Raw genomic sequence first — 16,347 nt, forward strand, 5'->3', positions numbered from 1 at the left:
TGGCTGCGTGCAAAAGCTGGCACACAGAACTCCTCTCGCTGGGCACACTGATTAAAGTTTTACTGCTGTACCTGGGCGTTTTTGTTTGGTGCACGCTGACAGACCCCACAATCATCTGCAGGGATTGCACCAAAGCTTTTAACAGTCCTTCCCTCTGGGGTAAGGACACGTTTATGAAGTGCATTTCTAGATGGGGAGTTTGATTTATTGAAGAACTTACTAAAAAATAATTTAATTTAAGCTCCTGTGGCTTTACCAGGGTTTTCACTCTCCCAGATTCTACGAGGAGCAGTCCTGGACACTGTCGTGTGTCAGACTTGTCAATCTGCACCGTAACAGTGCCGCACCCTAACTGCTCACTTTCCTGCGCTGTCTAAAATATACATGCATTTCTGCACAAAGATACCCCAAAAAGCAGGAGTTTTAAAACCCTGGCGTGCTGTACAATTCCCAGATGTGATTACTTCCCGGGGTTTAAGGAGGGTGTCAGGGGCTGTAACGGTTAACAGCTGCATCTCCAGTCCCTAGATGGAACACACAGGCCCTGCGCAAAAGCTGAAGACCCACCGGTTTTACCTGAACAAGTCCCTTCAGTTCCTCTTCTGTTAGGGAGTCTGCGGGCTCCTCTTGGGAGGAATTGTACTCCACGGCCACTTTCCCGTTCTCTGAAACAGAACAAACAGCCAGAGACATGGTTAATTACTACTGTGTGTACTGACAATAAGCCTACCCTAAACTCCAAACTGCTTCGTAACGGCTTTCGGAGCGAGCGACTGGTTGGGCCCCTCTCTGTAAAATGAGGACAGCAGCACTGACCTGGTCCCATCGGGGCCAGTCCTGATAAGCGTAAAAGACTGAAGTACTCAGACACCAGATAAACAGGCGTCACCTAAGAGCTCAGAGGGACCTGGAACCCAGAGCAAGCGGATCCAGGTGTTCCTGGACAGGCACAGAGCCAGCTTCTATGATTCAAAACTCAAAGGAGACAGAAGCCCCAAGGATGCAACACTGAACACAACAGTGGGGCACGGACCTTTGGCGGCACCGGTTGGCTTGGAACCAGGACAGGAATGTGCAAAGTGCTGCAGTTCAGCTCATGTTGCCCCTGGAACCAGAACCTCCCCACATCCCCAGTCGGCACGCACATGGAGTGTTAGAAAGCTCTCCTGCCAGCGTTTACACTCTTGGAATTTGGAGTTTCACTGAGTTATTTATAATTAAAAAATCTGACCTCCTGTCAGATTTTCCTTTTGCTCACGTAGCTCATAGGGTGGAACCACTCTGTTAAACCCCTGCAGACCACAAGTTCAATTTTGCCTGAGACCCCCCAAGCTTCACTGAACCCCAAGAAAGCTTCCGAGAAAAAGAATTTGTATCTGTTATCATGCAAGTTCTAGTACCATTAGCCCAAACACCCCAGCATTTAACACAAAGACAGGCCTTACCTAGGACTACGAGGAGGATCTTCTGAAAGGCGTTAGACAAAGCCTTCCCGACTGCGAGTTTCTGAACTCTTCCCGAGGCTGTGACAAACTCGAGAGGATCTGAACACAACACGCAGCACGCTACCGACTTTCAGACGACACTCTGGACATCAAGCACACCGGCTGCACGGCGCGAGGAAGCATACCCAAACACAGCCTTACGGGGCTGTAAGAGAGCTGCTCACGTCTCGGGAGTCGCTGGCAGCGTGGCAGGACCCTCACAGCGCTTTGTGTGCCAACCCACAGCAGCACACGATCCTCAGCCCCAGGTCGGGACCCTGCCCAGGGCAGCGGGCAGCGCAGAGCCCCGCTGGCACCTGAGCCGTGCCGCAGGCACAGTGTACGACATATACGTGAAATATATTGAATGAAATGAAACATATGAACATGAACATGGCATGTTCACAGCAGCAGTGGCTGCGAAGGGGAATGGATAACCCCGCAGGCGAGAGGGAGAGAACAGAGGGTAGGAAAGCGGTCCTGGTGCGACGCGGGGAGGGAAGAGGCATGCTCAGCACCCCTTGCTGCGTAACACAGCAGCTCACAAGGCCCCACACTGATCCTTGCCTCCAGCTAAATTCAGGGAATGCAGACTCACAAACTGTGCAACCACAGGGTTGACCAGTGTCTGTGCCAGCTTTTCCTATGTTCTTCCCTTACTAAATGCCATATCAGACAGGAGGGAATGATTAGTTTTCCCTGTGGGGTTTGAGCCCACCCCTCCTTGTTGTATGACCCTTCTAGATCTGTGATAAGTTTCTGATCTTCCTTGGTATATTCTGGCTTACCTTCTAGGGAGGTTTGTCCGTCAGGGACTAAAGCCCCTTCAGTTCTTACCTCCGTTTTGGCCACCTGTTTTGCCTCTGTGTCCGCCAGCTCGTTTCCTTTTTCCAATTCTAAGCTCACTTTCTGGTGCGCCTTAATATGCATGATTGCCGCTTTCTTGGGGCCTCCAGCAGTTTCAAAATTTCTTCTGCATGTTTGATGTTTTTCCCTTGAGAGTTCAGTAATCCTCTTTCCTTCCAGATCACTCCATGCGCATGCACAACTCCAAAGGTGTACTTCGAGTCTGTGTATATTTCTGCCTTCTGCGCAGAAGTGTTTATGGGCAAAGGTCCTGACTCTGTGACTTCTTGACTGGTGGTGACAGCATACTCCGCGTGTCTCTCGCCACTCAGAACATAGCTGCTTCCATCTGTGAACCAGTTTTCCCCATTTTCCATAGGGCTGTCTCCAGGCAGTTATGATGTACCGGTTCTCCTGTGTTTCCGCTGGTTGACAATGTTAGTAACTATCCATAACTATAAATCCACAGCTGGCACCACCCGGTTACTCCCAAGAAAGTCCGTAGCTCTTTCACTGTCTGAGGTCTCTGAGCTTGGCATATTGTCTCTTTATGGGGCTGTCCCAAAGTTCTTTGTCCAGCGCTAATCTCATAGCCCAAGTAAATCACCTCGCGTTGTATTATTTGGGCCTTCTTCTTAGATACCTGGTACCCTTGGAGCCCCAAGAAATTTAGTAGACTCACCGTCCAAGTGATTACAACTGTCTTCTGTTTTGGTGGCAATCAGGATGCCATCCACATACTGTAATAATTTCCCTTCTTCAGATGGGATTTCCCAGGATTCCAAGTCTTTTGCGAGTTGATTGCCGAAGATGGTAGGGCTGTTCTTAAATCCTTGTGGCAGCACCGTCCAAGTGAACTGAGTCTTTCGACCACTTTTGGGGTTTTCCCATTCAAATGCGAATAATTTCTGACTGGCTTCATGGAGAGGAAGGCAAAAGAAGGCATCTTTCAGATCTAAAACAGTAAACCAGGTTAATTCGGGAGCCAATACGGTCAACAAAGTATATGGGTTTGCTGCTACCGGGTAAAGGTTCTCTGTTGTTTTGTTTACAGCTTGCAAGTCCTGGACCATCCGGTACGACCCGTCAGGTTTACGGACAGGTAGTATAGGGGTGTTAAAATCCGACTCACACTCTTTCAATAATCCTAAATGTAAAAATCTTTCTATCACTGGCCGGATTCCTTCCTTATCTTCCTGTGTTAGGGAATATTTCTTAACTCTTACCGGTTGCCGGCCTTCTTTGAGTTTAACTTCAACGGCTGCAGCATTCTTCGCTCTTCCAGGCACATCAGTGGACCATACCCCAGGGTATACCCGGTTGAGGATCTCTTTGGGAATTTTCCTTCTGTGGGAGGACTGGTTAGAAATAGACTCAGTACCTGGATATATCGTTGATCCTTCACCTCCAGAGTAATTTCTGCTTTTTCAAATGTAATTTTTGCACCTAATTGTTCCAACAAATCCCTTCCCAGGAATGCCTTTGGGGAGTTGGGCATATAGAAGAATTTGTGGATGCCCCATTTTTTTCCTAATTTGTATTTTAAAGGTTTACAGAAGTATGCCTTTTCACTTTGGCCAGTCACCCCTTTTACCATGATATAGTCACTCCCCAGAGGCATCGAGGCTTGACTGAAAAGCGAGTATGTTGCCCCCGTGTCAACCAAAAATTCTACCTCTTGTTGTTCCTTCTCTAGCTTCCTTATAACCAGTGGATCCGCTAGGGTGGATTCCCCAGGTCCCCGTCAATCTTCCTTAACATGAGCTACCATTCTTCCTGTCCGATGATTTCGTTCCTTTCCCTTGTTTCTTGGACATTCCCTTTTCCAATGACCAAACCTCTTACACAACGCACATTGGTCTCTGCCTAACCGGGATGGTTCTCGTCTAGGTTTTCTCTCTCCCTCTTCGCTGACAATTGCTACCATTCTCCTCTGTCCTTGTTTGCACCCTTCCTCTCTATTGCTAAACACTCTCCATGCTTCATCCAGTAAGACTTCCAAATTTCTCGCTTCTGTGCGGCACAACTTCTGGAGTTTGCGCCTAATGTCTCCTGTAGACTGCCCCAAAAATAGTGAGGCTAGTTGTTGCATTCCTACCTCTGACCCAGGGTCCAGCGCTGTGTCACGGCGCATTACATCCCTCATTCGGTCCAGGAATTCAGACGGAGACTCAGAAGGACCCTGTTTAACTGCTTACAAAGCTGACCAATTTATATTTTTGGGAATGGCCTTCTCCATTCCTTTAAAAAAATCTACTCTTGGTATGCCTGCAACCTTTCCCTGTGAACAGACCTGTTAGCATCCCAATTTGGGTCTTGGAGGGGGAAATAATCCTTAACCTCCCCCCCCCCCTCCCCCCCCTCTTTATAGTGGTTTTCAACCAAATCACTGGCAGTTTTCAGAATTATCTATTTGTCTGTTTCGGTTATGTCACCCCAGTCAGGATTATGTTGTTTTATCATAATTTTAAAATGTTTAGCGACTCTTGCTGGGTCGGTCCGATATTCCCGAGCCACTCTTTCCCAGGCTTCTAGATCATTAGTGGAGAAGGGTACTTTAACCAACATTGTTCCACTGTCAGGTCCTACCGCCTCTCGAAGAGGTGCTTGTAAAGCTGTTGAGGTAGACTTCTTCTCAGTCCGGGAAGACACAGGGCTATTTGAAGGAGTGGAGGTTTTGGCCGAGTCCGCGTCTTGTTCCTGTGACCGAGGGGGAGTCTTGAACAAGTCAGATCCTGTTCTGGCGCCTGGTGAATTTTATTAGCTTTTGTACATCTTGGCCCAATGCTACATGCCGAACAACACTGCCTCAGTTTACCTCTGAGTTCTTTATTATTTTTTCGCTCAAGTGCAAGTACCATGGGGTCCTGTGATGGTATCATTCCACAGTCTCTTTGCCACTCTGGATGGTTTCGGAGGGTGAAAAACATATCCGCAAATGAGACCTCATCCCATTTTCCTTCTCTCCTCGAAAACAGCATTAGCTGCAAAAGGGTATTATAGTCTACTGACCCATTTAATGGCCACTTGGCCCCGTTTTCCAATTTATATAGAGGCCACCATTGATTGTAATATTTGATAAGGGTCCTTTTACTTTCTATGCCTCCGGTCCCAACAATGTCTTTCCAGTGAGCAAGTACACAGCCTAAAGGACTCTTTTTCAAAATTCCTCCCTGAGTGTTACCCATTTCGCGACTTACTGCCCCTTTAATTCAACTTTTGCAATTCTTTTAATAAATTTCTACACGAATCGTTTCTTACAACTCGTTATAGTTTCCTCCCAGTCTTTCTCCCACACATCTCAAATTTCCGGAATCAAATTTTCCCTTCCGCACACCAGCTTCACTACCTCAATTTCTTGGTGAGTTCTTTCCCAACTATAAAACCGTGGGGTCCGGGGAAGGCACCTAGGACACTGCGTTCCTCGCCTATTAGATACACAGTACCACTTTTCGAGCCACCTTGCACCCTGTGGGAGTCACATATGCCCCTTTCAAATAAAACCTTTCTTCTCCCCTTTGTATCCAATGCCCCCCTTCATTTAAATACTCCCAAGGTTCGAGCCCCAACCACCTAAGGAGTGATTTCCTTCGCTCTGCCACTTTAATAATTAGCCAGTTCCCGTTCCCCATCCCTTAGAAGAGTGGTTAGGTGCTACGGCAGATCAACTTGCACGTTAAAAAGATTTACAAGCTTTATAATCGTTCCAAGCGCTTTGTCCGTCTCTGTCCGTGCTCCTCGCGGAGTTACGGAATCGCAGATCGGGACTCCCTCTCACTTCACAGCAATGCTGTGTCTCAGCCACACATACACACGCACAAAGACAATACTTCTAAGACCAAATCCCTGGGCATTCAAATTATAACATTATCACTTGCAGCTAACATTCATACAAAACAACCCAAATGCCATTGCAGTTCACATTCATAAACAACCTGAACGCAATTGCGCGGAGGTCCGCTTACCCTTCTCCTGCTTCTTATGTAGCAATCATTAGCAGGTCCGTCCTGGCTCCCGACACTGGGATGCGCGGTACCCTCGGGTTTGCTCGATCTACCCTCAAGATCGCCGGCGGCCGCTCTATCGGTCAGCAAACCCCCCCTTCCTTACCAGGGCACCCTTTCCCACGGGGACTGTGCCGCACGCCAGACGTCTCTGCGCGATTTACCAGCAGCCCCGGCCACGCGTACGACTTACAAACCCTTCCAGGCCCGTCCCTACAAAACACACCGTTCACATCCGCGGCTGCAGGAGGTTGTTGTCTGCTCTCCGGGTGAGCGGCCGCCAGCGGAGGCTCCTCCGGGGAAAGTGCCCGGGGCGCGCCCAGGAGCGCCCGCCCCGCAGTGGCTCCCACGGCCGAGCAGAGATGTCCTGCCTGGCTCGCCAAAACTGACGTGCGGGAAGCAGACCCCGCAGTCTGTCAGACTGTACAGTAGGGATGTTTATTCGGCGCTGGGCGGCACGGGGGGGGGGTAGCCCCACCAACGTCGTGAGCGCCGGGCAGTGTGTTGCTCCTTCAATTTATACAGTCGAATATTATATATGCATTAAATTTGCCAATAGCCTGTACATACGCATGACCTGTGCCCGCTTGTATTAAAACCAGTTCCAAAAAGTCGTTTCCATAGACCCCTCCCAGCCACGCTTGCGCAGTGCCTCCTGGTGGTGGTCGTCGGGGCTCCGCAGATGAAGGCTCCTCCTCTTCATCACGGTGTTCGCTGACTGACCTTTGTTTCTGGGCAAACCCCGTTCTCTCCTGGCTCCCATCCAAACTGCAAGGTCAGACTTCGCCGGGCCCAGGCGAGTCCCCAGCCGTTCTCGGGAACTGCCCCCTTTGTAAGGGAATGCCAGGCTCTGCCTCAGTTACTTTCAGCACTGTCAGTTCTCTGCGCAGCAACCGTCCGGCAGTGCTGCCTCTGCGAAATTCCGTAGCTGTTAGGCAAGGCTGCTTCTGCTAAACTCCCTTTAAGCCCTCCCTTCAGGGGGACCCCGCGACCCGCAGCCCCCCCCGGCCCTCGGCTGGGCTCTCCCCGCTGCACAGCGCTGGGGCCGCCGGTGGCCCCGCCTCAGGGGCGGCCCCGGCCCGGTGCCCCCGGCGGGGATGGGCATGGGGGCGGGGGGGCAAAGATGGCGGCTGCCAGGGCGAGGCGGGACTGCAACTCCCGTGAAGCACCGCGACGGGAGGGCGGGGCGCGCGGCGCGGGGAGCCAATGAGAGAGAGGGGCGCGTCCAGCGGCCAGTCAGGGAGGAGGGCGTGGCCAGCGGGACGCTTCAAACCGGCGCTGCGGAGGCGACGGGTGAGCGCGGCTGGGGGCGGCGGGGCCGGCGCGGTGGGGGCGGCCTTGGGGGTCCGGGGTGGGGGCCCGGGGGTCGGCAGGGCGGGGAAGCGTCCGTAGGGGTGGGGGTCGGGAGGAGGCAGAGTGCCGGCGCGGGGCGGGAGGGGGCCTGAGGGGAGGTATGGCTGTGAGGGGGGGCTGTGGCTGGGGAGGGGGGCTATAGGGGCCTGAGAGGAGGGGGGATGTGGCTGGGGGGGCGTCTATAGGCGCCTGGGGGGGCTGCAGGAGCCTGGAGGGGGGAATTGTGACTTGGGAGGGGGGGCTGTACGGGACTGGAAGGGGGGGGTGTGGCTGGGGGGGAGCAGCTATAGGGGTTGGAGGGGGCTGTGGCTGTGAGAGGGGCTGGAGGGGGGGGGTTATGGATAGGCAGGGGGGCTATAGGGATCTGGAGGGGGGTGTGTGGCTGGAGGGAGCAGCTATAGGGGCCTGAGGGGAGGTATGGCTGTGAGGGGGGGGCTGTAGGGTGCTGGGGGGACTGCTATAGGGTTGTGAGGGGGTGTGGCTGTAGAGGCTTGCAGGGGGGAGTATGGCTGGGCAGGGGGGCTCTAGGGCCCCGGGGCAGGAGTCTGGCTGTGAGCAGGGTCTATAGGGACCTGAGGGGGTTATGGCTGAGGGGGGGAGGAGCCTGAGGGGGTTGTGGCTGTGAGGAGGGAGCTATAGGGTCCTGGAGGGGAGCTGGGTGGGGTGGGTGGCTGGAGAGGGGTGGCTATAGGGGCCTGTTGGGGGGTAAGGCTGAGCAGGAGAGCTATAGGGGCCCAAAGGGGATGTCACTGGGGAGGAGGTGTAGGGTGGGTGGGGTACTGGCAGGGGTTAGGACAGGGAGGGAGTGCGAGGCCTTGCCCACCCTCAGGCTCCCACCCCCCCTGTGGAGGATGAAGCATTAAAGGACTGGGGACAGGTGAGCAATCCAGCATTTTCTCTACGAGGCCATGAAGCCTTAGCATAAGGCCTCAGAGCCTTAGCATAAGGCCGCAAGGGCATCTAGAGGACAAACGGTGGTATAAACAAAGGAATGAATGCAAAGAAAAATGAGTCCAGAATACTGAAGCGGAACCTGCCACCTGGCAAGAAAGCCACGAGCACAGCGCGTGAACAAGTAATGCACACCAATCATAATCGGGTTGCTATGTGACTTAATTTGATTATTGCCAATGGGAGATCGCCGCGTATGTAATGGGGAATATAAATGTGAGCCATCTGGGACTAATAAACGGCTTGTACCTGATCACATCGATCGTCGTGTCAAGTCCCGTTCATCCTCTGCGACATCTGGCGCCCGAACAGGGACGCTTGTGTGCCCCGAAGACTTCAGGCGATGGGATCCGTCTGGAGGTAGAAGGAGGCGTCCAAAGGGCGGAGAAGCCAACCAAGAGTAGCTGCTGCCCCGGTGCTGGAACTTTGCGCGCACCACGATAAGAGGCTCCGTTTGAGATGGGACGATTATGGCCGTCAGGACGTGCCCCACGACGAGAGGAGACGCAGCGAGACGGGACGGTTATCCCTGTCAGGATGTGCCCTACGACGAGAGGGACGGAGCAAGACGGGATGGCTATCCCTGTCAGGATCTCACTAGGAAGGAGGAGATGAGGAGATGAACCACCAGGTTGAGGAGGAGATGGGGTCCACACAGACAAAAGAAGAAAGTGCAGTGGTGAAGCTCCTCCAACATATCCTCTCTGAGAGGGGTCTCCTACGATGCAAAAGTACTGAAAGAGTTACTGGTGTGGGCACGAGAGCGTAACTTAATCCCCGGGGTCGGAGCCGTGTTTGAGCTGCCCACCTGGGAAGCCATAGGACAAAGACTGTGGGAGGAGATCAGTAGCGGGGATAAGACCGCGGGTCGTTTCTCTACTCTCTGGTGGTTAGTGAGAGAGACTTTGCAAGAAATGAAAAGCGAAAGAACTGTCGCTGCGTCTGCTTTCGCTGCACTGAGCCCTGCTACGCTGTCAGCGTCGGGAAATGCTACGCTGCTTTCAAACAACGCGCCGAATTTGAGAATCGCATACGTATGCCACCTTTATGGACGGTAAAAGAAACAACGGCGGCAGAGACACGTGACGGGGAAATAGCTGAAAGGGCTAGTGAGGAAATTCAGCCTGAAAAAATATACCCACAACTATCGCCGACCCAACCGGGAACCCCGGAAGGGGAAAGGGAGTCGGGGGCGGAGGACGATAGTTCGCTTAAACAAGTACTGCAGGAGATCAGCCAGCAGTTAAAGGACTTGTCGTTGCGGTCACCTTTGCCAGGGGCTGGTGAAACGCTTGAACCATCGGTGCAGGACGAAGGGAAAAACATTCCGGTCGGACTGGAATCCTGAGCCGCCACCCACCCCGCTTCCATTGCCAGCAACATCGTTACCATTGCCACCTGCTACACTCTCACCCAGCCGCTTATGTAATCCTGTGCTGCCACCTGCTGGAGAGACGCATCCAGGACAGCGATGGAGAGGAGTTTTTCGAGACGCGCTGGTGGAGGGACAATTCATCACGTTTGTTGCAGCGTATCCAGTGGTGACGGAGGTGGGCGGGGAATCGAAATGGGAAGCATTTGATTGGAAGTTATTGGAGAAAGTTAAGACTTCAGTAATGCAGAATGGGTTAAGATCGCCAGTAACCCAACAAATGCTAAAGTATATTTTTACTGCTGATCGGTTACTTCCTATGGACATTTTACAAATTTCTGAAATTATGCTAACTCCTTCACAACAACTTTTATTCCACAGGGCGTGGTCACAACTGTGTGATCAAGAGGCTGCACGGCCTCGGGATCAAAATGATCCACGATATGGTATTCAATCACAAATGCTTACCGGACAGGGTCCTTTTGCAGATGCACAGATGCAATTAGGATTTATACCGCAGGTGATACTGCTGTCGCAGCAACTCGCGTTACAAGCAATTCTTTCAGTGCAGGTGTCGGGTCAGCCTACTGCTTTTGCACATATTAAGCAGGGACAAAATGAGCAGTTTACGCAGTTTGTTGATCAACTTTACAAAGCTATCGAGATGCACCCAGACCTAACAAGGGACATGAAGACCAAAATGTTCCAGTTACTAGCTTTTGACAATGCCAATGAGAGGAGCAAACAAATACTAGGCTCGTTGCCACGATCTGCACAAGTAGCGGACATGGTTGAGTTGATGAAACGAACCCAACAGACCAAGTACGCTGCGTGTGTGGCTGCCGCGGTACAAGGGGCTATCGCACCATTGTTACATAAAAATCGGGAAAGGAGAAAATTAGAAAAATGGTGTTTTAGACGTGGGAAAGTGGGATAGACAGCCAGTTAATATTGTTTCTGATTCTTTGTATGTAGTAGGAGTAGTGTTGTGTTTAGAGCGTGCTATGCTCAAAGAAGTATCCAATAGACATTTGTATAAAATGTTGTAGCAGTTGTTAGTTATGCTAAACAATAGAACAGTGCCATATTTTATAACCCATATTCGTAACCATTTGATGACAGGGGGCCTTGCAGAAGGAAACCGTCGTGCAGATCATCTTGTTATGCCGACGTGGACAGGTCCACCCACGGATAGCTTCGCTCAGGTGTGCAACGCCCATGAATTTTTCCATCAATCCGCGAAGGTATTATCGAGACAGTTTTACATTCCCTTGCATGATGCTCAAGGAATTGTGAAGTCTTGTCCAGACTGCCAAAACATCAGTCCAGGTCTCGGAGTGGGAGTAAACCCCAAGGGACTACGATCCTTGCAGCTACGGCAAATGGATGTCACGCATGTACTGGAGTTTGGACGTCAAAAATACGTACATGTAGTGATTGACACATTTTCCATGGCCATTTGGGCAACTGCGCAGTCCGGAGAAACCACGTGGCATGTAATAAAGCATCTATATGCTAGTTTTGCAGTGCTAGGGATTCCCACAGAGATAAAAACAGACAATGGTCCAGCATACACCTCAACAAAATTTGCTCAGTTTTGTGTACTCTGGGGCATACACCATACCACAGGTATCCCACATAATCCCACAGGACAAGCCATGGTAGAAAGAGCACACCACACATTGAAACAATTACTGCATAAACAAAAAAGGGGGGAGACTGAGAGTATGCCACAGGAACGACTGAACAAAGCATTGTATGTCTTGAATTTTTTGCGTTTGACAGGGGAAAGGAAAGAACCTCCAGCATTAATACATCACAGGGCGTTGATGGAAGGAGAACAGAAACAGGAAAAGGTGTTGGTTCAGTTTAAGAATTTGCAAACAGGAAAATGGGAAGGACCAGCTGAAGTGAAATTAACTGGTAGAGGTTATACGTGCTTGCTTACAGATAACGGAGTAAGATGGATTCCTGCTCGATGAGTCCGTCTGTGGAAAGGTCCTGATAGAGATAACGATGACGCAGATATCCAGGCTTTGGAAAAGAAGGATTAATGGACGCTGGTGTGGAAGCACATGCTGGAACAATTAAGTGTAACTATTGTAAGGCGTGTAACCCATGGGTTTTATGTAAGTGTTATGTCTGTGGAAAACAGTGGTGGTGTAGAGTAGCACGTGCACAATGCTGGTGTGATCAGTGCATGGAAAGGGAACTCGACACTGTTCGTGTGCTAATTGTTGCTGGACATGAAAACATAGACAGTGAAAAATATCACTCGGCTACAGCAGATTGGGTAAGATTAGTGTACGTAAGGGCAAGAACTATCCTGGTAGTTAAGCCTGAGTGCAGCAAAGATAACCCGGTACCTGCTATCTGGATGGTGCCAAAAACAGAATGGGAGAAAATGAAGAGACAGTGTCTACGACGGTTTGGAAAGAGACGAGGATGCCAGCAGCCATCGCGCTAGGGATAACCATATGCCTTTGCCTATTTGTTGAGAATGCAGGAGCCATGCATCGCATTGACGTGAGACACAATATGTGGGTAACCTGGGCCAATCAAACAGGTCAGATGGATTTTTGCCTTTCTTTAGCTACTCCAGGAGATCCTTTTTGCACATGCCTGATTGGCTATCCTATCACGAATGGGGACGAGTTCAAGGACTTTGTGAATGAGATTATGAACGATTTGAATGAGTTGTATAACAAAACCAGGCAAAGTAGGTCAGAGAAAGGTGAATGTACGTGGAGTAGTGATGTGCCAGTGATGCAGAGTGCTTTTTTACAGCAGTGGATTGTAACACATTTAAATCACTCTAGTTCACTTCCTCTGCAGGAGTTAGAGCTACTAGGTTCCATGGCACCCGCTCAATGGGCAAATGTGACTAACCAGCCAAATTGCAGCAATTTGCATCAGCAATCGCAGTGGTTGCCGTGGAATGGCACAGGAGTGATTGAGTTCGGAGATCCGTGGCTTCTTTGGTTACATAGCCAAGGTGAAAGGCAGTATACTATGGGTTATCAAAATGTAAGTGGGAATTCAAGGCATTGGAATTTTTCGCTAAACACTATGAGAAAGTTTTCGGTTAACACCTCAGGGGGATTTCTGTTGCCATCAGGATATTTCCTCATCTGCGGAGATCGCGCGTGGGGAGGGATTCCTGTTCACCCGGTAGGAGGTCCGTGTTACATAGGAAAGCTAACATTGTTCACCCCACGTATCAGAGATTTCTTCAGCCTCAATAAAACTCATAGTAAGCGAAGTCTTAGACACTTTGATCCAGGGTGTGATGATAATGTACAGCTGGGATCTGTAGCTGGAACAGTAGCGTTATCCTTTTTCCTCCCTGGAGGCGCTGCCGCCAGGAATTGGAATATTCTTAAAAATTTAGCTTGTTGGAGCTTGAAGCAGTCTAATATCACTTCAGAGATTTTAACGCAGTTATTAATGGATGTAGATAGCGTTCGCCATGCAGTCTTGCAAAATAGAGCGGCTATTGATTTCTTATTGCTTGCGCAAGGTCATGGGTGCCAAGAGTTTGAGGGGATGTGTTGCATGAATCTGTCTGATCACTCTCAAAGTATTCACCAACAGCTAGCTGTCTTGTGGGAAAGAACAGAGCTTATTACGTACAATTCATCACCGTTTGACAGTTGGCTGTCTTCTTGGGGTCTGTCGGGATGGATAAGGGAATTAGTTAAACAAGGTATTGTTATTTTGGTAGCAATTATTGTGTGTTTAGGAATTGTAGGTTGTGCTTTAAGCTGCATAAAGAAATTGATGCTTAAGGTCTTCAACCAGGCCTGGATTGCTCAAAACAAAGAAGGGGGATTTGTGGAGGATGAAGCATTAAAGGACTGGGGACAGGTGAGCAATCCAGCATTTTCTCTATGAGGCCATGAAGCCTTAGCATAAGTCCACAGAGCCTTAGCATAAGGCCGCAAGGGCATCTAGAGGACAAACGGTGGTATAAACAAGGAAATGAATGCAAAGAAAAATAAGTCCAGGATACTGAAGTGGAACCTGCCACCTGCAAGAAAGCCACGAGCACAGCACGTGAACGAGTAATGCACACCAATCATAATCGGGTTGCTATGTGACTTAATTTGATTATTGCCAATGGGAGATCGCCGCGTATGTAATGGGGAATATAAATGTGAGCTATCTGGGACTAATAAACGGCTTGTACCTGATCACATCGATCGTCGTGTCGAATCCGGTTCATCCTCCGCGACAATATCGTATTTTCCTTGCAACATCTGGGTTTTTCCCTTTGCTCAATAGAATGGATACAAAGTCTTCACAGAAGCACAGTATACATCCACATCTGATACCTGTATTTAACCCAAGAATCCTACTCTCTGTATTTTCAGTTGCACATTTACCTTGTCCTCACCTTCCTCATAATTGTTCTTAAAATCCTTTTCACATCCTTATTTCTCAAGCTGTAAATAACGGGATTTAACATGGGAGTTATGGTTGTGTACACTAAAGCCAGCACTTTTTTAGCATCTTGTGGTAGCTGAACTTGGCTCTTAGGTAAATCAGGCTGCCACTCCCACAGTACAGCATCACTCCTAGGAGGTGGGCTGAACAGGTGCAGAAGGTCTTGTATTTCCCCCTTGCAGAGGGCATGGTCAAAATCCTGGAGATACTAAAGATGTAGGACAGAAGGATGAGAGAAAATGGGGTGAAAATGACCAATATTGTGGTTATTGTGGTCTGAATTTCATACAGCGATGTTTCAGTACATAGAAGTCTAATAAGTGGTGAGATATCACAGAAGAAATTGTTAATTTTGTTAGGCACACAAAATGCCAGTGTGAACACCCAAGCAGTTTGGACCACCGGCACAACATTACCAATAAGGAAAGGCAGCAGAACTAGGGAAAAACAAACTCTTCTGTTCCTCATAAATGTGTATCTCAGGGGGCTGCAAATGGCCGCGTAACAGTTGTAGGCCATGGCAACAAGAAGACAGGATACAGCAGCTGTTAGAAAAATCAGGAAATACAACTGGGCAGCACAACCGATGTAGGAAATACTCTTGTCCTGTGACAGAAAATTCACTAACAGCTTGCGTACAACAACTGAAGTAGTACAAATATCCATGAAGGAGAGGACCCTGAGAAAAAAGTACATGGGGGTATAAAAGGATGGGTGAACTGTGACAACGATGATAAGGCTGTTCCCAATGATAGTAATAGTGTAAATCAGGGGGAGCATGAAGAAAAACCAGAACTGCAGCTCAGTATGTCTGAAGAGGCCCAGGAGAATGAACACGGTCGCTGTGATGCAGTTGCTTCTACCAGCTTTTACTGTACAATTCATCTGGAAAGATTTCGAAATGACAGAAAGTAGGAACAAAATCGTGATTGCTCCAAGAAACAAAGTCATAAACTTTATAGAATTTTTCACATTTTCTGCTTCAGTACTGTACCTAGTATTTGAAACTCCGTAAAGTACAGCAATTTCAGAAGGCTAAACCTATGAGAGATGAATTCTACCTCTGATGTAGAAGTTATGGACAGCTGAAAACTACTTAATATTACCTGTGGAGTGAAGGTCTGAGTTTAGTGTATTTAAGTTCAGATACTTGACTCCTGAGAGATCAGAGAGATGAAAAAAGTGGTAGATAGTGGAAGATAGAAATCTTCAATTTTTACATATATCTGAATTCCTGAAGTGTTTCACTGAAACCAACAGATGGAGAAAGATATTACCCCAAATTAGTTTCAAAAGGAAGTCTCAAAGTTTGTGCCCATCCCCCAAACAGCAAGAAAAGAAAACACAAAATAAATAACATTCCAGCCAAAAAGATACAGTCAAAAACAGAATAGGAATTATCATTTATCAGTAAAAGAAAAGGGTAGCATTTTGATAAAACGTGCAAAACATAGACAATGAAATGTACTGCAGTAAAAATCGGCGGTTAAGTACGAGAAAACACAAAGTATATAAAAAAAAGAGAGAAAAGAACAGAGCAGAGCAGAGAAAATTATTTCTTCTGTCTTCTGCCACTATCAATGAAAAAAGATTTTTAAATGTTTAATGCAATTTCTCCTTCTTCTGTAATAAGTTTTCCAAATACCTTTTTTATTTTTTTCCTCATCTTTCCAACATCTTTGAAATGACTGTCAGAATCTATATTGACTTCAGTCATACAGCAAATCTAAGGGATGTAAGTCGTGAAGTGGATTAACATAAATGAGTTAAGATGTCTGCAGTGTAGAGATCTACACAAGAGCCAAATGTCATAGGCTACCTTAATAAGTAAACTTACCTGTTTTTGGTGAGAGATGGCACAGAGAGAATGAGAAGCCAAGCAGGTTAGCAT

At 48.8% G+C, this 16,347-nt stretch overlaps 1 protein-coding gene across 1 annotated transcript; it reads right to left on the bottom strand.

The window, feature by feature from the left end:
* Nucleotides 1-14,391: 14,391 nt before the first annotated feature.
* LOC104335060 (olfactory receptor 10A2-like) lies at nucleotides 14,392-16,347 on the bottom strand. The gene is given in 3 exon segments (XM_075443565.1): nucleotides 14,392-14,531; nucleotides 14,534-15,341; nucleotides 16,294-16,347. Coding segments are annotated over 3 exon segments (1,002 nt in total).

The sequence above is a fragment of the Opisthocomus hoazin genome, chromosome 26 (assembly GCF_030867145.1).
Source record: "Opisthocomus hoazin isolate bOpiHoa1 chromosome 26, bOpiHoa1.hap1, whole genome shotgun sequence".
NCBI lineage: Eukaryota > Metazoa > Chordata > Aves > Opisthocomiformes > Opisthocomidae > Opisthocomus > Opisthocomus hoazin.